General features: G+C 37.8%; 1 protein-coding gene across 1 annotated transcript; it reads left to right on the top strand.

Moving 5' to 3' along the window:
- Nucleotides 1-294: 294 nt before the first annotated feature.
- tmem59l (transmembrane protein 59-like) lies at nucleotides 295-19,699 on the top strand. The gene is made up of 8 exons (XM_059569558.1): nucleotides 295-573; nucleotides 2,182-2,287; nucleotides 4,991-5,085; nucleotides 5,176-5,328; nucleotides 11,558-11,666; nucleotides 11,865-11,979; nucleotides 17,674-17,791; nucleotides 17,999-19,699. The coding sequence occupies exons 1-8, from the start codon at nucleotides 409-411 to the stop codon at nucleotides 18,155-18,157; spliced, it is 1,020 nt and encodes a 339-aa protein (XP_059425541.1). The 5' UTR covers nucleotides 295-408; the 3' UTR covers nucleotides 18,158-19,699.
- Nucleotides 19,700-21,308: the final 1,609 nt, after the last annotated feature.

Below are 21,308 nucleotides of genomic sequence, written 5' to 3'. Positions count from 1 at the left end.
TTATTATTTTAGATAGTATAGCCTATATAAAGTATAGCCTACACTATTTTAAGGAGTTAATTATTTTTATTATTATTTAATTATTGTTTTTAATTTGTGTTTAATTTCTGGCCGAATGAGATCATTCCAGTCCCTTATTATAACTGTATTTAATGTGGTAGAAATGAAACATCTGTGCTGTTTTTATTTACATTAAAAAACTAGACATATTTTTCCCTATTGTTTCTATCCGTTTTATCCGATCTGCTGCAGTGCAATGCACTGGCTGGAGACGCGCAGCGCGTGCGTGATGATGTGAGGAGTGACGACACGGCGCATCAAAGGCACGAGGCTGATAGAGCCGATCCGAAGCAGCTACGGCAGGGACCGCTCGAGACGCACCAGTGCACCGAATCCTGCGGAAAAAAGATGCTCCAGTTCGGCGGCAGGGTGCGCGGCGTTCCCGCGCTCGTTTCTCTGATTCTGGTGGCGTTGGCGGCCGCATCAACTGATCTGTTTGACAACCAACTGGGCGATATCAATTACTGCAAAAAGCAATGCCAGATGTCCATCAAAAACAAAAGCCCCGCCAAAGTAAGTGTCACGTACCAGATGCTTTGCAGTACTATATGGTAACGGCCTGTGGAAAAAATGCGTTTTAATAGGATTTTGCGTTTACTACTGGTTCAGCAGAGTCGCAGCCATTTGCAGACGCGAATAAATAAATAAAGTATTTCCGGAATTGATTATCTCTATAGGGAACGTGCAGGGTTCGTTTTGACAAAACTGTTCTGCGCAAAGACACTGCGCAAAGATGGGAGCATTATTTGGCAGCATCTCGAACTAATTCTTAATCGATTCATGGATCTCTGTGTCCCAGTTCCTGGCACCACATGGAAACGTTAACATCACTTTGTATCCACCAAGAACAGGCCGAAAACGATGCTTTATGACGCATGAATTTAACGGTCAATGTAGACCTGTCTGGCTGTATCTGTCATTCGGATGTTTTTTAAACGCAACGAACGTTCCACGTTCCAAATGCGCAAAACTGAGCGCGCAATAGAAGCACGCGAGCGCGTCTCTATTGTTTGATGTTGGCCCATAAACGCTTGTAAAGACGTGGATTGATAATAGCTCCATATCCGAGGGCGACGTCGATTAATTACGTTCGTTAAGCTTGTGTATAATCATGTGAAGAAATTGTTTTGTTTTATATATACATATATATATATATATATAAAATGAGATCCTTATTTTTCTTACTGCCTGCATCACTTCGCACTAGGATGGTGCATCCTTTGGGATGAGAATTAATTTGAACGATTCTTATTCTTATAAATTCTAGCTTTAACTGCCCTTAAAAACAATTTTACAATAATTTGATATGGACATAACGGATATAACAATTACGCTACGTTTTATTTAAGTATCGCAAAAGGTGTATTTAAATAACTTCTCACATACTTTATAGAGACTTTAAAATGTAACTTTAATTCGTTCATTTTTATAGAATACTACCAAAGCTCATAATGAAACGAATCGTAATTTATTTCAAGTGGAACATAATGAAAGTAATAAAGTTCTTGCAAGTCAATAACCGCTCTAACTAATTCATAAGTGACTGTGATAAACTAAAGATACATGGCTTTTGTGAATCATAATTCGTTAGAAAATCCGACTACATGAGTTGTATATTTTTAATTTATTATAAAGAAAATGGATCATACGAGTCATTGGTCCTGGATTTGAAAAAAAAAAAAGATCAGAGCAAACGTCCCCACTCAACAAATGTAATGTAAACATATACATTTTATTTAGTTTCCTGTCAATTCTGAAGGTGATGCTGAAGGTTCTTGCAGGGTCAGGTGACTTCTGTTACTCTAAAGGTCATGAATTGACCTCCCAAGGGTTTGAATCGCCACACTTTGCCCTTCTGTCTTTAAACATCATCCAGTGCTCTACTGTCTCTACCCACAATCAATCCTCGATTCTGATGTGCCTTAAGAAAAACCGTATGCATGTCACATCTTGCATAATCATTTTCAGGAATTAAACATCCTTTGAGAAAACTTCCATGTGACCACATGACCCTGTGGATAAAAAACAATCTGAACACCAATCAAAGTTTTTCTTGGAGTTACATACATCAATCTACAAAAAAAATACATTCTGAATGTAGCCTTTACCTTATTCCTACAGGACTCCATCATGAATGCCTGTCACCGGGGCTGCCGGCTCTACTCCATCTGCCAGTTTGTGAATGGAAATACAGGCATCAATACCAGCAAGGAAGAGTGTCAGGGAGGTATGAACAATTTTGACCAGTTTTGGGAAGTAGCTAACTAAAAGTTCCTACACTACTAACTTAACTACATCAAACATGCTCACCTAAACAGTAAAGGTTTGTAAAGACAGATTAATTCTAGTGAGTCAGTTTGTCCTAAATGTTCCTCTTACTCATATGTAGTGTTCAAATCATTATTTTTTTTATTTATTTAGCATTTTTTGCCGGTAATGTGATAGGACAAATCATAAATGAAAGGGAAGGGAAGGGAAGGGAAGGGAAGTGGGGGGGGGGGGGGGGTTCGGGGAAGGTCCTCAAGTTGGGATTCAAACACAGGACTCCCAAAGCCCAATGACGCTGTATGTCGACGTGCTGCCCACAAGGCTATTGGCGCCAACACGTCTTAATCATTGAACATGAACAGATGTTAAAAATACTCCCTGTACAATGTTTTGGACTCAGTTATGTAAATTGTATCTAACTACTTCAAATTATGATTAGCTTGTAGCTTACCAAGCTACAGTTTTAGTTTCTTTCACCTTCAAATAAAAATGTCTCTTATTTCACGCACAAAAAATTGATGGTACTGTACTGTTACTGTTGAAATAACAGTAAATGTGACCGCATCTTGAAGGAATAGTTCACCAAAAAATGAAAATGATCCCATGATTTACTCCTCCTCAAGCCATCCTAGGAGTATATATCTTTTATCTTTCAGATGAATACAATTGGAGTTACATTAAAAATGTCCTGAATTTTCCAAGCTTTATAATGGCAGTAAATGGCTGTTGAGATTTTAAAGTCTAATAAAGTGCATCCATCCATCAAAAAAGTGCTCCACATGGCTTCGGGGAGTTAATAAAGGCTTTCTGAATCAAATTGATGTGTTTGTGTCAGAAAAATATCCATATTTAAACTATTATAAACCGTAATCTTTAGCTTCCACTTACTGTCGTACACACATTCATGAGAGAGTGGCATTCCAGCGGATAATGTAGGACATAGGTGTAGCGTAAACTCTGGTGAGAATATGTTAGTAATACGCTAGAGATTACAGTTTATAAACTTTTAAATATCTATATTTTTCTTACACAAATGCATTGATGGAGCCATGTGAAGTACATTTTATGATGGATGGATGCAGTTTTTTTGGGCTTCAAAATCTCTGCGACCATTCACTGCCATTATAAAGCCTGGAAGAACCAGGATATTTTTTTATATAACACGGATTGTGTTCTTCTTAGAGAAGAAAGTCATGTACACCTAGCATGGCTTGAGTCCAGTTTTTTGCCCCAAAATTGAGCTAATATCATAGCTCGGATTTCAGTGCTTGTAGACACAAACTTACCAAGAGGACTTGAACACAGTTTAACATTTGCAAAAGTTTTCCTGTCTATCATCAATAGTGTAATCTTGTATGAAACGCAGCTCACAAAAAAGTCACTTTCAAAGCAAGCTGCTTTTTGTTGCTCAACTCAATAAATCAGTGTGACCAACTTGAAACTGTGTGGAAATCATTCACCCTCACACACAATTCTACATTGCTATTGAAATGCCTGGATTTCTTCAGCAAAAATTTGGCAAACAGTAAATGTGACCACCTTATCTTTCACTCTATTGCTGAATTCCCAATCATAGACCCCATTTACACTGCATGGTTCAAGTGACCCAATTCCGATCGGATTCAGGCCTCATTCATATGTGGTAATAAATCGGATATGAATCGGATACGTGCATTTGCGTGTGCCATGTAAGCAGACAAATTGGATATTCCCCAGTAAATGCGAGTCGTACGTCATAAAAAAAAATGACGTCAACTCAGGTGGACAGCACCAACTGAGATCACATGACTTATTATAGGCGCAAAATTCGCCCAGGCTGCAACAAGGGCTCTCCTCTTTTTTTCTCCGCCGTACGAGACCAATGTTTTGCTGACTTTTTTGTTGACTTTTCAAAATATTGTGGAAAGCAAAACACTGTATAATTTTATTTGCATCTGCATCCATTGTATTTCGTGCTGTTTTACTTCCTTTTCCGGGTCAGAACGTCTACGTTTGGTAGTTTCAGCAGTGTATAGTGTAAATGCAAAAATCGGATACTGGACACTTTTAAAAGATTGTGTAAGCGGGTCGTCAAAAAAATCGGATATAGTCAGAAAATCGGATTTGGGCATCAAGACCTGCAGTGTAAATGCAGTCTTTTTGCTAAAAATCTGCAGAATAAGGAAAGTTTTGACCATACCTAAAGTCCTTTTTTTCTGTCTGAAATCTCTTAAACGCATGCAGTAATTATGATTCCAGCGCTTGTAAGTACAAACGTCCCAGGAGGACTCAAACAGCGCTTAAGAACCACTAAAATATGTTGAATTGGTGCGCCCAAATTCAAAAACTGTATCTTTTTGCCTGTCAAAATGCATTTGACAACGCTTATGTTTTGGAATGAAGTACACATAGCCCAAGGACATATACTGTAGAGCGTGCAGACAAGCTGATAGCGCTCATTTTTATCTAGAGATGGTATTGTGTGCTAGTGGCAAACAGAGCTGTCTGTGGAAAACTGCTAGGCATGAGGGAATCTGTTTTATTGAAAATCAATCCTGCGCTTTCTTGTGCGGGAGGATGCTGCTGCTCAGATGTTTGTTGATATTGATGACTGCTTGACCGTGGGGAGGGCTGAATGGAGATGGAGCCGCCTGACAGGTATCGTTTATGTGTGTGTGTGCAGCATGCCAGGAGGCCTACAGTAAACTGCTGGAGCAGGAGGCGTGCAGCACGGGGTGTGCCAGCCAACCCGCTGAGCCGGAGATCAAACGGAGGAAGGTACAACTCTCGGTTGTTTCTTTTGGGCTTGCAGTGATGTTTTGACATCTCTATCAAACTCCATTAACTTTCTCTCGGCTTGATCTGCAGCTCAAGGCCCTGACCAACCGGCCCAAGCCCATCTCTGTTATGGATGCCGTGTCTAGCTGGTGCAATGACATCGTCAGCTCCGCCCAGAGCTTCATTTCTTCCACCTGGACGTTCTACCTGCAGGCTGATGATGGGAAGGTTGTTGTGTTTCAGGTTTGTCCGTCGGTGTCTTTGTGTTCTGAGTAAACCTCAACTGTGGTTCTCGACTAGTTTTGCTTTAAACAGTGACACAACTTTTGTTCAGTTTTGTTAAATAAAAAATCCTGAAAACATTTAAAGTTCTACAATGAACTGCACAAAATGTTCCTGTGTTATTTTAGTATTATTTATATGCTACAATATTTATTAAAATTTAGAATTAACTTTTTACCCCAGTTTTCATTTGAATAAGTTTTAGTAATTTGATGAAATGTTTTTTTATTGTCTCATATATATATATATATATATATATATATATTTATTACTGAATTTACGTCTCAAAGATAAAAAGTTTTTTTTTTTCATTAAATTAGTTATTGCTTGAAACAGTTTTTCTACTTTGAGTTATGAGAAATGACGAGAAATAACATCCCATTTGTAAGAAGTATAATTGCAACTAAATTTATAATGTTTTAATTTATTACATTTTTCTTTTTTTTACTCTCTTATCCAACAATTTTATTAACATGATTTATAAAAAATATATATTTTAATAATAAAAGTTTAATAATGTACAATATTTAATGAAAAATGTTTAATAATATTAAATTAATACATTTTTACACATTAAAAATGAAATATTTCATTTATTAACCAGACATAGACCAAATTCTTTAATCAAATGCTTTCTATGCTCTTGGCATCATAAATTAAGAATAAACAAGCCACAGCATTTTCTCCTCCATTTCAAATGTTTTGAGTTTTATTATATGCATTCAGAATTGTTTTTCCCTATGAGACCTGTGAAGATTCCACCAGTGACTCTCATATGCTCTTGGTTTTAAAGATCTGGTATGTTTTATGAAGGTTGCGGTCACATCACTCCACTATTGGGATCATATGAGAACATGGGGCTGGTTCTTCAAAGATGTTAAATCAGAAACCTTATTCTCCCTGGAGGTCATCCAACCGTATCCATAGCCTGACATGTTTTTGTGAGATTCCTGCTGTTTCTAAACCAACTACAATCATTAGACGACCGCAAAAACATCTTGTGAATAAAGATAGTTATGTAAAAAAATTCACTTCACAAAGTGTGACTTAAATAAACCAGAGCAAATAGAAATTTAGAAATTCATCATTACAAACCCATCCATGATTTCTCAGTTTAGTCGCAGCCCTGATAAATGTGTTTAACAGTCGTGACAGGAAAAGAGGCGAGAGAGAACCTCCATAGCCGTCCTGCGGCAGGCCAGAGATTGCACAAACTGTGAAAACCCAAAGTTTAACGGTAGCATCGTGCTACCTATGCGCTAAATCGAGCATATGGAATCAGAACTTTGTCCAAACAGCGAGACTCAATTTCTGGGGGAAGTGGAGCACTAATGATGGGCTTTTTGCCTCAGGCATCTAAACAGAGAAAGGAAAACAGATTGTTTTTCAACAGACCTGCTGTGGTGTGCATTTGGCCCAGATGATGCAGTTTTCAGTTACGTGAACCTCTGCACAACTGGAATAAAAATAGCACAGCATAAAAGACAGAATATGGAACTTTAGACTTGACGGGGTGTGAGCCGGATTTTGAAAGTTTCCTCCATAAATGTGATTTATGTTATTATCCGTTTGATTTTTGTGAGGAACTAATGAAACGTATCTTGGTCAGAAAGTCTGGAGGGAATTCTTGCACTTCAGAAAGACCTTCCCCAAGTGCTTCCCACAGCACTGCACAAATTTCCCTGAAGTTGCATGTTGAAAAAAATCTGATAACTAGCAAGTAGTATTGGTAGAAACCAAATGTAAAATTCTTTATGAACCAGCTTGTTCGGCTCTTTGATTGATGCTTGTTGTTCTCCAGTGGAAGTTCTCCTGACGCTCAAGTTCTCCACGAGCATAAATTTCATTTGAACATTTGTGGAAATATTTAGACATCCAAATAAAACCATAAAATGGGTATTTTTAGAAATTTTAATACCAAATAATTCAGGCAATATGTTTTTGAATAGGAGTAGCGCTATGCTTTTTTTTTTGGCTTAAATGTTAAATCTGGTTGTTTGCTTTTGCGAGTGGTATATTTTGGTTATGTAATTAAGTTTAGCTTAATTGACACTTTTTATGGCAAAATGTTGATTTCCAAAAAATTATTTTGACTTATCCCTTGTTTTCTTTAAAAAGAAAAACAAGGTATGCACAGAGGAGAATCTGGCCAATTTTTTGATAATTTAAAAGCATCTTTGAATTTTATAAGCAATTGACAAATTTTTCTGCATATTATTTCAGCTGCTGTTTAAATCATTGCACAGTAGTTTAAGTTTGTTTAAAAACTGGATATAACTTTACACAAAAGTTTAGTAAGCATTTTTCCACTCTAAAATCATGTTAACAGGCATATTGTTTACATCTTGGTGCAACCCATTGGCTTCCATAAATACCTCTGTAACCCAGATATTTGTTTGTTTTTTATTATTAAAATAAAAAATGCCATATAAAAATCCCCCAATCCCCAAGATATACGCTATGATCTGCAGCCTAGTTTCACATTAGTACCAGGCGGACATTTGACATTGGTTACGCTGCAGTCTGGGCTTAATGTTTGTCCGTTCTGTCCAGGGTTTTGATGAGTCCCTCAGAGGTAATCAACAGGAATCAGACTATTTCCTCCGAGCTGAAGGGTAAACACGACTCGTTGCTGAATGGCCACTGATTGGTGCGATGGATTTTTGTTTGGAAGGAGGTCGCCCATCTTGTTTAAATTCTAGACCAGTTCAATGTGGATGGCTTCTACATGTGAAAAGATGAGTTTGGAGAAAGCAAGTAAATTCCTAATAAGGGAAATGGGATTGTTTACTATGAAGTCAACAATCTCGGCCTCGTCTTCTTGGCAGTCTCGTAAGCTGCATTGATCACCTTTGACGAGTTTTGCGGTAATGCGTGACAGATGCACATCAGACCGCTTTCACTAATGGCAAGATTCCATTGGTCTGTGGCCAGTCAACATTAACTTCCTCAGATGTTAATTTTTCCCCCTTTTGATTCTCATCCCTTGCTGACATCTGGATTCAATATTTTTGACAGCATCCCTTTCAATTAACGCAACTGCGAGATTCAAGCTTTTCGCAGAGCTAAATTGCCCATACTATGTTGCATTTCATGACTTCATGTTTTCCCATGTTTGTTTATGTAAAGAATTAGTTCATCCAAAAATTTGAATTATGTACGCATCCTTTTGTTGTTAAAAACCAATATGAAATTTTCTCAATGGAACACAAACAAACAATTTTTGACATGTGACCTTTCTTTTCCATATGATGTAAACACCATTCATAAAGGATGCAAAAACACCATAAAAGTGATTCTTTCGCTATATATGTTTTTTGCAAATCTTGCAATAGTTTTGTGTAAGAAAGCAAAATTCAGTCAATAGGTTATTCCTATTCGCAAAACCAGTCTGGGGTGCCTCTCCGAAAAACACTGTTTGCAAGTCATTAGCAATGTAGTTCTGAAACACAGTTCCTATAAACATTTGCAAACAATATCGCAAAGTTGTGTGGCTGAAACTATAGCTCTAGGCCTGTGGTTTGAAATTTATTACAACATGTGGACTAAATTTATGGTGCCCTTGAGCAAAATACGTAAGCTAACATGTAGTGCAATCAATGTAGTAATGTAGTTATTTTCTTTCATTTCATACATATACTAATTTAATTCATTGTTTTTTAGTTCGTCAAAGGAATAAAAGCACAGTTAGTGAGCATGTGTGAATGTGCTCTAGTACCATGATTGAAACAATCATCTGAAATAAAGCAAAACATAGTGATTTGGTGTAAATTAAGCGCAGAGGAGAGGGCAAAAGAAAACACAGGTCACAAATTTGAAGTACAGAATGAGGATTTGTAAAGAAAAATGTCTGAGGATTTGCAGTAAACCAAATTTCGTTTTCGCAAGACTGGGATATTTTCACCAGAACTTATGGTACACATACACCCTACGTCATCTGCTGCAAAACCACTCTCATGAACGTGGGTATGACAGTTAGCAGAAGTTAAAGATTATGGTTTAAATTTTAAATATGCATATTTTGTCATACACAAATGCATCACTTCACTTCAGAAGGCCTTTATTAAACCCTGGAGCTGTATGGAGTATACTTTATGATGGATGGATGGACTTTTTTGGCCTTCAAAATCTCGACACCTGTTCACTGCCATTATGAATCTTGAAAGAGCCAGGACATTTTTTTTTACTCTTATTGTATTTGTCTGAAAGAATAGTCTTATACAACTAGGATGGTTTGAGGGTGAGTAAATCATAGGGTCATTTAAATTTTTGGGTGTACCACCCCTTTAAGCAGCGAGTTATGCTGTTGTGCATGAAAAGCACCCTTGAATGATTTGTTCATTAATCCAACCTATTTAGTTCTCAAGATCAATATAGTGCATGTCAAACAAAGACCTTTTATGATACTTTTACCCTTTTTGATGCTTGAAAGCTTCACTCCCTGTAATTGCTGTAATTCACTGTAATTGCATAAAAAAGCGCATAGAAAACAGACTTCAGATTTTCTCCCCGCAGAAGAAAGTCATATGGCTTTAGAACATGATGAGGGTGAGTAAATGATGACAGCATTTTCATTTTGTCTGAGCTATTCCTTTAATCTTTAGAAATTAAGATTGGACACACCAGTCAGTTATACATATGTAAAAAGTACAATCCCAATGTACTCCTTATGCGTCCAGTTACAGACTATTAGACTGAAGAAATAACATGACACTCCAAACAGTTCCTTGCGTTCTCGTCTGCCGCAGCTTGACATGGAAAACCATGTGTGTTTGCCTCTCTGTGGTCATTTTGGAGCCTCTCTAGAGAGGTATCTCAGAGGTCCGCTCTGCTGAGCCCGATTTAGAAGAACTCAGTGGAAGAAAGAAAAGATCTCTCTTTAATAAGATCTCAAGGGGGAACTAAAGAAACATAGTCTGAAAAAACATGTACTAATTTACACATACAGATGGAGGGCAGAAAGGGACACATCTAGTTGTAGACTAATGAGACAGATTTCAAATCACATCCTTTGGATCCTGCTTGAAAGTGGCCGCTTACAAGCTCTTATTCAAGTCAAGTAGTTCCCTCGCTTTCGTCAGAGTTGGCGTCTAGTGCTCTGTTTGACCAGCGTGGCTTAGCACCGCCAGACAGCCACGTAATTGAGAGTGGAATTGAGGGACTCTGTTAACATGATGTTCCTGCATGGTTTCTCAAGCTGGAAGCAGCTGACTGTAGCTTTTAAGGGTTCTTGAATAGGTTAAACCAAAATGTTGACTTGTCCGTCTTATGTCATGTCCTTACCGGGTGCAACTTGACAACAATTGAGTGGGAAGTAGTATGTCTTTTAGAGCACTAATGCTTTACGAAGTGCCAAAATCACAGCCAATTAGACAATATTTGGTATTCACTAAACCGGTATTATATGTCAAGCAGGATTCGGCCAATGAGATTCCACTGTGGGCGTGGCTACCAGGTGCAACACAAACAGAAAAGTAAACAAATATATATATTCCTGTATGCTGCTTGTCAATGTTGTTGAGAACACATTTGCAGGTTATAAAATTAGTTAAACAGCTAAGATTTTTTTTGTCACAAAATACTTGATTATTATAATATAAAATGTACAAATAAAATATGATCCTTCAGAAATCATTCTAATAGCTAATATAATTCTAATTTATATAGAAAAAAAGAAACAGCATTGTATATACCTCAGCTATTATTTAAATATAAATACAATTTTCTTGACCCCAACTATTTCAAATCGACCAAACATCACTGTTGCCATGCAAACATGCAGTGATGACCCAGTTTCATACAATATTGCAAATGACATCAAATCAGGTATTACACTTTTATCAGTGATTACTCTTGGGATTCTGTTTCAGCTCATTCTAGCTGTACGTGATGCAGGCGCAAGCACGAGCTGCATTAGCAGCTAGTTTTTGCTCCTATTTTTGAAACGTGCCCTCGACATCATCATAAATAACTGTGCTATTCATCATCTGTATGTTTGTAAGAATCAGAGCATCTTTCTGTCACTCTGCAAATTGTATTTCTGCTTTGCCGCTCTGTGCATGATTGTGTTGAAATCCTCACCACAACAAAACGTTCAGATACCCAACCGTTTCATTCAGAAGCCTTTCTGCTGAGCAAATCCCATAATGCTGTTTCCTGCCCTTGACATTGTGTTTGTTGATTCTCCCAGAGCCAGCCAGAGATTGAGTACTCCTTGCCTGAGTTACAAGCCCCACGCTCCAATGTGGTCGACAAACCCTGGCCCAAAGTCAACTCCCACACACAGCGACCACATACTGGTAAGAGTGACCGCTTTCACCCCAGATGCTTGCTAACAGCTTTTTTTTTTTTCCTCTGAAAGCTCATTTAAGAGGAGCCAAGGACCAGAGCTTGAGCTTTGAGTTTCATTTGCAACACATCCGGTGCTTTTGTCCAAAGCTGGAGGGTCATAAAATCAATGTCCACATGTTGAAAGTGCTGCCTCTGCATCCTTCCAGGTGGGCGGTCACATGGGGAGAGGAATGCGGCAAAATCTGTGGTGAAAGCAAAGCATGTCAACCAACATGCCGAGGACCCAGCTGCTGAGCACGACTTCCTGGGCTGTATGTCAAGGTGAAAGGGACTTGTTTAAATGTTCAAACAGCTTAATGGTCCAATGATCGTGTACAGTCGTGGCCAGAAGTTTTGAGAATTACATAAATATTGGAAATTGGAAAAGTTGCTGCTTAAGTTTTTATAATAGCAATTTGCATATACTCCAGAATGTTATGAAGAGTGATCAGATGAATTGCATAGTCCTTCTTTGCCATGAAAATTTACTTAATCCCAAAAAAACCTTTCCACTGCATTTCATTGCTGTCATTAAAGGAGCTGCTGAGATCATTTCAGTAATCGTCTTGTTAACTCAGGTGAGAATGTTGAAGAGCACAAGGCTGGAGATCATTATGTCAGGCTGATTGGGTTAGAATGGCAGACTTGACATGTTAAAAGGAGGGTGATGCTTGAAATCATTGTTCTTCCATTGTTAACCATGGTGACCTGCAAAGAAACGCGTGCAGCCATCATTGCGTTGCATAAAAATGGCTTCACAGGCAAGGATATTGTGGCTACTAAGATTGCACCTAAATCAACAATTTATAGGATCATCAAGAACTTCAAGGAAAGAGGTTCAATTCTTGTAAAGAAGGCTTCAGGGCATCCAAGAAAGTCCAGCAAGCGCCAGGATCGTCTTCTAAAGAGGATTCAGCTGCGGGATCGGATTGCCACCAGTGCAGAGCTTGCTCAGGAATGGCAGCAGGCAGGTGTGAGCGCATCTGCACGCACAGTGAGGCCAAGACTTTTGGAAGATGGCCTGTTGTCAAGAAGGGCAGCAAAGAAGCCACTTCTCTCCAAAAAACATCAGGGACAGATTGATCTTCTGCAGAAAGTATAGTGAATGGACTGCTGAGGACTGGGGCAAAGTCATCTTCTCCGATGAAGCCCCTTTCCAATTGTTTGGGGCATCTGGAAAAAGGCTTGTCCGGACAAGAAAATGTGAGCGCTACCATCAGTCCTGTGTCATGCCAACAGTAAAGCATCCTGACACCATTCATGTGTGGGGTTGCTTCTCATCCAAGGGAGTGGGCTCACTCACAATTCTGCCCAAAAACACAGCCATGAATAAAGAATGGTACCAAAACACCCTCCAACAGCAACTTCTTCCAACAATCCAACAACAGTTTGGTGAAGAACAATGCATTTTCCAGCACGATGGAGCACCGTGCTATAAGGCAAAAGTGATAACCAAGTGGCTCGGGGACCAGAATGTTGAAATTTTGGGTCCATGGCCTGGAAACTCCCCAGATCTTAATCCCATTGAGAACTTGTGGTCAATCCTCAAGAGGCGGGTGGACAAACAAAAACCCACTAATTCTGACAAACTCCAAGAAGTGATTATGAAAGAATGGGTTGCTATCAGTCAGGATTTGGCCCAGAAGTTGATTGAGAGCATGCCCAGTCGAATTGCAGAGGTCCTGAAAAAGAAGGGCCAACACTGCAAATACTGACTCTTTGCATAAATGTCATGTAATTGTCGATAAAAGCCTTTGAAACGTATGAAGTGCTTGTAATTATATTTCAGTACATCACAGAAACAACTGAAACAAAGATCTAAAAGCAGTTTAGCAGCAAACTTTTTGAAAACTAATATCTATGTAATTCTCAAAACTTTTGGCCACGACTGTACATAGAAATTTTATTGTTGTTGTTGTTGTTTTATTGTGTTATGTCACAGTAAAATGTTTTAAAAACATTTTGATCTTAAAACATAAACATTAAAAAAATATATATATATATTTAAATGGCAGTGTTGCTACCACTTTTATGTCGGTACTGGACTATGGTGATGTTAGTTATTTATATATATATATATATATATATATATGCATTCATCTTCCCACTGTTTACATGCTATAGACACTGTTTAATCTCAAGACCCTCACACATCGTTGTGAGTTGTACAGTGGCATGCGAAAGTTTGGGAACCCCTTGCAGAATCTGTGAAAATGTGAATAATTTTAACAAAATAAGAGAGATCATACTAAATGCATGTTATTTTTTATTTAGTACTGTCCTGAGTAAGATATTGTACATAAAATATGTTTACATTTAGTCCACAACACAGGAAAAATTGCTGAAATTATTCAAATAACCCCATTCAAAAGTTTGGGAACCCTTGGTTCTTAATACTGTGTGCTGTTACCTGGATGATCCATGACTGTCTTTCTGTTTTGTGATTGTTGTTCATGAGTCCCTTGTTTGTTCTGAACAGTTAAACTGAGAACTGTTCTTCAGAAAAATCCTCCATGTCCTGCAGATTCTTCAGATGTTTTGACTAGTTATTGATATCCTTTTGTGTGTGGGTGTGTGTGTGTATATGTATGGATTAGTGATGCTTAGTGATTAGTGGTTGGAAAAAAACCCAACCCGCGGGTCCCGCTTTTATGAAATTATTTGGCCCGCCCCGCAAATAAAGTAAAATTTCTTGACCCGCCCCGACCCGCCCTGCGCATCCGGGACATCACGGAAGTTACGTTGCTACTTAGACCTTCGTATCGTAACCTTATCAATATAGGCTATAGGTTATTGCACTATGAAGGTTCGTTCGTGAGCAAATCTTTTAGGTGAACGAATTGTTCTCGTTTACGTAATCCACTGACCATAGACAGTAAAAGACTAATTTTTCGTTCAATAAAGTTCCTCCCACAGCAGCGCGCTATTAGCAGCGCATGCGCTGCTCGTGAACAGCTCTGTGAACTGTTTCATCCTGTCAAAAAGAGTTACTCAAGATGTGACGGAGCATGTGACTTGTTGAATGTAGTGAACGAATACGATCTTCTCGTAGGTGAAAGAGTTGAATGAACTGACACATCTCGTTTGTGAATGAAATGATGGTCAGTTGTCCAAGTATGTAAATCTCGATCAGCAATCAGCAGATACAAAGCGCAGTTATTGGTGCATATACGCTTGTTTTCATATTTGGAATACAGAACATAACTCCAAGTTTAATCCCCGATAAAGCCTCGTGCTTTGTTAATCTGAACAATTTATTTAGACTATTTATTTAATGCGATCATGCACACACTTTAATAAAGCCAAATCAGTTTTTGTCACGAGTAAATACGTTCATTGACTTAAAGGGTTAGTTCACCCAGATAGCAAATTTATGTAATTAATAACTTCAACCCTCATGTTGTTTCAAACCCGTAAGACCTCCGTTTATCTTTGGAACACAGTTTAAGATATTTTAGATTTAGTCCGAGAGCTCTCAGTCCCTCCATTGAAGCTGTGTGTACAGTATACTGTCCATGTCCAGAAAGGTAAGAAAAACATCATCAAAGTAGTCCATGTGACATCAGAGGGTCAGTTAGAATTCTTTGAAGCATCGAAAATACATTTTGGTCCAAAAATAACAAAAACGACGACTTTATTCAGCATTGTCTTCTCTACCAAATCAAAGCAGTCTGGATATCCGGTTCGCGAATGAATCATTCAGTTCACCAAATCGAACTGAATCGTTTTAAACGGTTCGCATCTCTAATACGTATTAATCCACAAATGACTTAAGCTGTTAACTTTTTTAATGTGGCTGACACTCCCTCTGAGTTCAAACAAACCCATATCCCGGAGTAATTCATTTACTCAAACAGTACACTGACTGAACTGCTGTGAAGAGAGAACTGAAGATGAACACCGAGCCGAGCCAGATAACGAATGAAAGACTGACTCGTTCACGAGTCAAGAACCGTTTCTGTCAAACGCGTCCGATTCGTGAACCGAGGAGCTGATGATACTGCGCATGTGTGATTCAGCGTGAAGCAGACTGACACACAGAGCGTCTGAACCGAACTGATTCTTTTGGTGATTGATTCTGAACTGATTCTGTGCTAGTGTTATGAGCGCAGGTAAACCGAAGGCTTGCAGTCATCGCCAATGACGCCATTACGTCGAGCGCAAAAGAACTGGTGAACCATTTTCTTCAACCGGTTTATTGAATCGAACTGTCCGAAAGAACTACTGGTGATCCGAAAACCGATGCAACCGGTTCTTCACTCGTGAACGAGTCATTATCTGGCTCGGCTCGGTGTTCATCTTCAGTTCTCTCTTCACAGCAGTTCAGTCAGTGTACTGTTTGAGTACATGAATTACTCCGGGATATTGGTTTGTTTGAACTCAGAGGGAGTGTCAGCCACATTAAAAAAGTTAACAGCTTAAGTCATTTGTGGATTAATGCGTATTAGAGATGCGAACCGTTTAAAACGATTCAGTTCGATTTGGTGAACTGAATGATTCGTTCGCGAACCGGATATCCAGACTGCTTTGTTTTGAACTCTCTCACACAACAGACACGGAAGAGAAGACAATGCTGAATAAAGTCGTCATTTTTGCTATTTTTGGACCAAAATGTATTTTCGATGCTTCAAAAAATTCAAACCGGCCCTCTGATGTCACATGGACTACTTTGATTATGTTTTTCTTACCTTTCTGGACATCGACAGTATACCGTACACACAGCTTCAATGGAGGAACTGAGAGCTCTCGGACTAAATCTAAAATATCTTAAACTCTGTTAAAACGGAGGTTTTTACGGGTTTGAAAAAACATAATGAGACGACCCGCGCATCACTAGTATGGATGGATGTTATTTTTTAACCTCATGTGAGCTGTGTTACTGTCAATCTTGGCCAGGACGCTCTTGTAAAAGAGATTTATAATCACATTGTTAAATAAAAAATAAAATATGTATAATAAATGTATACATTGTGTATTAAGGCTGTCAAAAAAATATAGAATTTTGAATATTCTGCGAATTATAAAAAAGAATCAACATTCGAACGTTGCATTTGAATTATAGGTCTGCGTCAGCCATCAGGCAGCCTTATCAGTGGTGCACAAAATGCGACGATTAAAGTGACATTTTAATTTTAATGAAACAAACAAAAAAAAACAGTTAGCCTATCCAGTTGAACCCACTAAATGTGGTGCTGCTACGTTGATCATTCAATATATTGTGAGAAACGAGAGCATAAGTGTGGAGAAGATATTGTTTACATCAAAACTGAAACAAAGCCGTTCACACAGACCACATATTTATAACATTTTCTAGAGGGACATCTATCAGCGTTATACTCACACAAGAGAGCAGCATGTTTCAAAAGCCATGTAAAATTCATTTAAGTTAAACTTTTAAAAAACATGTCTCGAGACTTTATGGCGTGTTTTTCCCATCCCATTGTATCTCATGTTTTTAAATGAAGAAAGTAGCCTACTCTTTGTTATTGGTTTTGTATTAAACTTTACATACATTCATGGTCCTGTTATATTTTTTTCTAATGAAGAAACTTTATTAATTATATATGGTTAATAAACATTACTTTTTTTCATAGATGGTCGTGTTATTTTATTACTCTTTGAAGAAACGTGCATAATATTTTACCTGATGCACCCTCTTGTGGCCTCAGGAGGGATGCCAAAAGCTTTTCCCCCCTAACTGAAATTATGCAGTTTAAATTCAAATATAATATTTAAGTAGAAAATTCTAATTTAGTTTTTCAGTCATTTTGACGGCCCTAATATGTATTAGTGTGTGCTGAAAAGGTTATTAGTATATTATTGAATGCCTTATTTAAAAACATTTTTTTAAAGTAGATAAATTATGTATTTCTATCATTTCTGTAATTTGTAGAAATTATGTAATAAGAATAGGTGTCATAATTTCTTTATGTATACATCATCAATATGTAACTTCTTCCTGTATCTTTCCCCTAGGCGCTCAGGATTGCCGCGTTGGATTTTAGCAGCTTGTCTCTTCCTGTCTATCATGGTGATGCTGTGGCTGAGCTGTGCCAGTCTGGTCACGGCACCCGAGCAGCACATCAGGACTCAGGTACCCGTTCATTTATCATAGAAATACAAACCAGACAAGGAGAGAATATTTCTTTAAATGGATGAGTTGGAGCAGAAGAGAAGCAGCCAACAAGTATCCAGCATATATATATATATGGACTTCTTCAAAAACGTGGCTACTTGAAATAAGCGTTTTGAATACATAATTTGGCAAGATAAATGTTGATAATCAATGTTATATCTACAGCTTAGCATCAACGGAGATAAAGAGTACATTGATGACACCCAGAAGGTCAACCCCTATCACTTGACACCAGTGATCGCAATGACAATCGGCCAATCGGAGGAGAGCAAGGAGGCGGGGCCACTTCCGGTCAAGGTTGACCTCAGCAAAACATTGCTGTAAAAGCATGGAAGAGGTCGATACTTTTGACAACTAGGGTTCAACTCATCTCCAGAGCTATTTCTCGCAATTTAAGAGGAAGTTACATTGTTTTTCTATTTACAAAAAAACATGCATGATGACATTTATTATATCGGTTACGTCGTATGTCCTGTCTGAATACTAGTCTTCTCACTGAATTTGAAAAACCTCATGGAATTGTAGTATAGGTGCTTGTTCACATAATGTACTAACACATTTTTGACTATAATGTATACATACACTAGAGCTCACGAAGAACTTCGCAACTAATTTCTTATCGCTGTTGTAATACGTTCTTTTCAAATTACTAAAAAAGCACATTGTATAAACACGGGCTCAGACGGTAGATTGTGCTACAACCTCAAAAGAAGAGCAGGGTTGTTTGTCAAGCTTTGGCGTTTAGATACTACAGTGAACGTTTAGTTTTACGATGAATACTTTCAAAGCGCCCCTCCCCGTTATTAATTAGCGTCACATTTGAACTGGAAGATAAGCTTTGAAGGTAATCTGTCAGAGAGAGTCGCACTCCTAGATTCTCACTTTGATGTGAAACGAGCAACGGAAAAACAAGACGCAACCAATTAGCGAAAGATCTGCTTTCGTAACAACGTTTACAAAACATGAATGCGGCCTTTGAACTGATATGTAATCAAACTGACAAGGACTCTTAATTACTTTACAGATTGTGAATGCGGTAGTAAAATTAAAAATTTTGTTCAGTTGTATAGTTACATTTAAAAAACTGTCTTTATAGGCTTTAGGATGTTTTGTGTGCGAGCAGGTATTGAGGGAGATTTTCATATGCATATTTATGCATCCATAATAAGCCTGACTAAACTAATCACATTCATGTCAAGGAAGCATGATGTGTATTTATTTATGTATTTATTCGAAGCTTAAAGCATATGCCTGTAGTCTTTCATCTCTCATTTAGCTCCTTTAGATTTCATGAGGCATAATTGTAAATTTATTCCCAACATAAACCATTATAGAGAGGAAAAATGCTTGCTGTTCAGACTGAATGTGAATTGTTGTATTATTCCAAAGCCTTTCCCCTTATATTCTTCATCTCTGCCCGAAAAAGCGATGTGGTGGAGTTGGGGCTGGTTTTGAACACCTGGTACCAAGCTTAGACAAATATCTTTTGTAACTAGACTATAGATTTGACAGGCTTTCATGGCACTATTTGTCTTGTGCTGCTATTTTTCCCCATTGAAGCTTGTCACAGTGCATGCTAGTAGGCTATGAGTAGGAGACGTTGAATATATCATCCCATCTATTTTGGTAACAAACTGCTGTACGCTTGTGATCTTTGTGTTTTTGCTTAATGTTCAGTAGGTATTGTAATTATGACCATAGATTACTAAGAAATCAAGAGTCGGGATACCTTAATAAGCCATTTAATATCTACTGGTTCGTCATTAATGTATGAAATACAAGTAATATCTTTTGTTTCTCTCTTTTGAACAGTTTCCCATAAGATACTCCATCATATCAGACGAATAAAGTGTTTTCATGTTGTAATTAAGCTGGTGTGGGTCAAGTTCCTGTTCAGATAAATTCTGTCAATATTAAAATAACCAAAGCTAAAGTCAAAAATGCTTAAGTTTAACGAACTGTTTTATGGTCAAATGTGATAAGGTAAAATTTTATGTATATGACTATACATCAGTACTTATTATTACAGGCATTTAATAATTAATTGTATACATTGGGAGTAATGGGAATCCTGTCTCACCTTGTTCTGAAAATGGTTAAAGACCCATTGGGTTACAGTACATGTTAATTACAAGAATTTTAGTCACTGTATATTTCAAGAAATGGTGTTTGAAATTGACTTTCTTCATCCATTACAACCACATTCTGTCATTCAAGTCATCTGCACTTTTAAAGTCAAATTTCACTGTAATTGTATTCATTAACCACAAGGGGGAGCTTTAGTGTCTCTAGAGCTTAAGGTTACTGGCATTATGTGGCTTTTTGATACAAATTATTTTTATATAACTAATTTTCTTATTATTTACCAATAATTCTTTAAATGTGATTTTTAGCCTATAGTGGAATCTACAATGCTTGATGGTGCGAGGTATATGTCAGTGCAAACGTGTGCATTCACACTATATCCGCTAGAGAGCGCACTCACATAGAGATTACAGTAGACGCCTGGGGGTTATTTTATTACATGCACACAGATGCAATTTAAATGAATCACTGGTTATATACCCTCAATTTAACCCTGGCATTACATTAGAGGTGTCAAAAGCCCATTTATGACACATTAAAACTGCTTCTCAGAACTCTGTGACATTTACATCCCAAAAAGGCATTGCATCTCTTACCATTTACAGTTATTTTCCAGAAAAACAAACCACCTGTGCTGTGAAGCAGGTGCGAACCTGTGAAGGTCAGCGGCACATTTTAGGCGAGATGTCCAGCAGACTGTTCTTCAAAAACATCTTCCCTCAGATTTAACACCCTGTCACACACATGTGCCCATCGGCTGTGATGAAACATTTCCCACCTGGCTCTATCTAATACAATCGATGAATTACAACAGGTATGAAAAGTTGCATCACATATATTAGGTATGGAATAATTTAAAGTACGGCCAGGGATTTGTATCACCCTGACGGTTTATTTTGCGATAATGACTAGATGATTTCACATTATCCCGATTACTGTATAGCTATACTCGCAAATAAATACATTAAATTCAAATAACGTTATAATCTTACCTGTGTGTTGTCTTAAAGCTTCCACGGCGGAAAAAAAATACAAGAATATTAATACAGAACTAAGTTACTCTTGAATCTGAGGTAATTTTTACAACCGTGGCGTTGCGGTTATATGAAACGAGCGGGAAGCTGCACGTGACACGAGAGGCGCGAAACTAGCGCTGGATTTTGAAATATCAGACCAATCAGAATGAATAATTTGTTAGGTATCTTAAATAACTAAAATAATAGCCTAAATAACTAGAAGAATACTTGTATTAAACGGTAAAACTCTTTGCGCTACAAGCCTATGATTAGGATTATGATAATAAAATAAAAGGCCTATTATAACAAATACAAGTTTCTAATATCCGTCAGCGTAACAGACTTTTTTGTGGCAACTAAAATAAATGGAAGCA

This window comes from Carassius carassius, chromosome 16 (genome assembly GCF_963082965.1).
Source record: "Carassius carassius chromosome 16, fCarCar2.1, whole genome shotgun sequence".
Classification (NCBI taxonomy): Eukaryota; Metazoa; Chordata; class Actinopteri; order Cypriniformes; family Cyprinidae; genus Carassius; species Carassius carassius.
Note: the sequence above shows the minus strand (reverse complement) of the source record. Positions and strands in the feature narration are given on the sequence as shown.

Coding starts and splice junctions, on each gene's coding strand:
- tmem59l (XM_059569558.1), top strand. CDS start 409: ATGCTCCAGTTCGGCGGCAGGGTGCGCGGCGTTCCCGCGCTCGTTTCT. Junction 2,288..4,990: donor CAAGGAAGAGTGTCAGGGAG/GTATGAACAATT, acceptor GTGTGTGTGCAG/CATGCCAGGAGGCCTACAGT. Junction 5,329..11,557: donor GGAAGGTTGTTGTGTTTCAG/GTTTGTCCGTCG, acceptor TGATTCTCCCAG/AGCCAGCCAGAGATTGAGTA.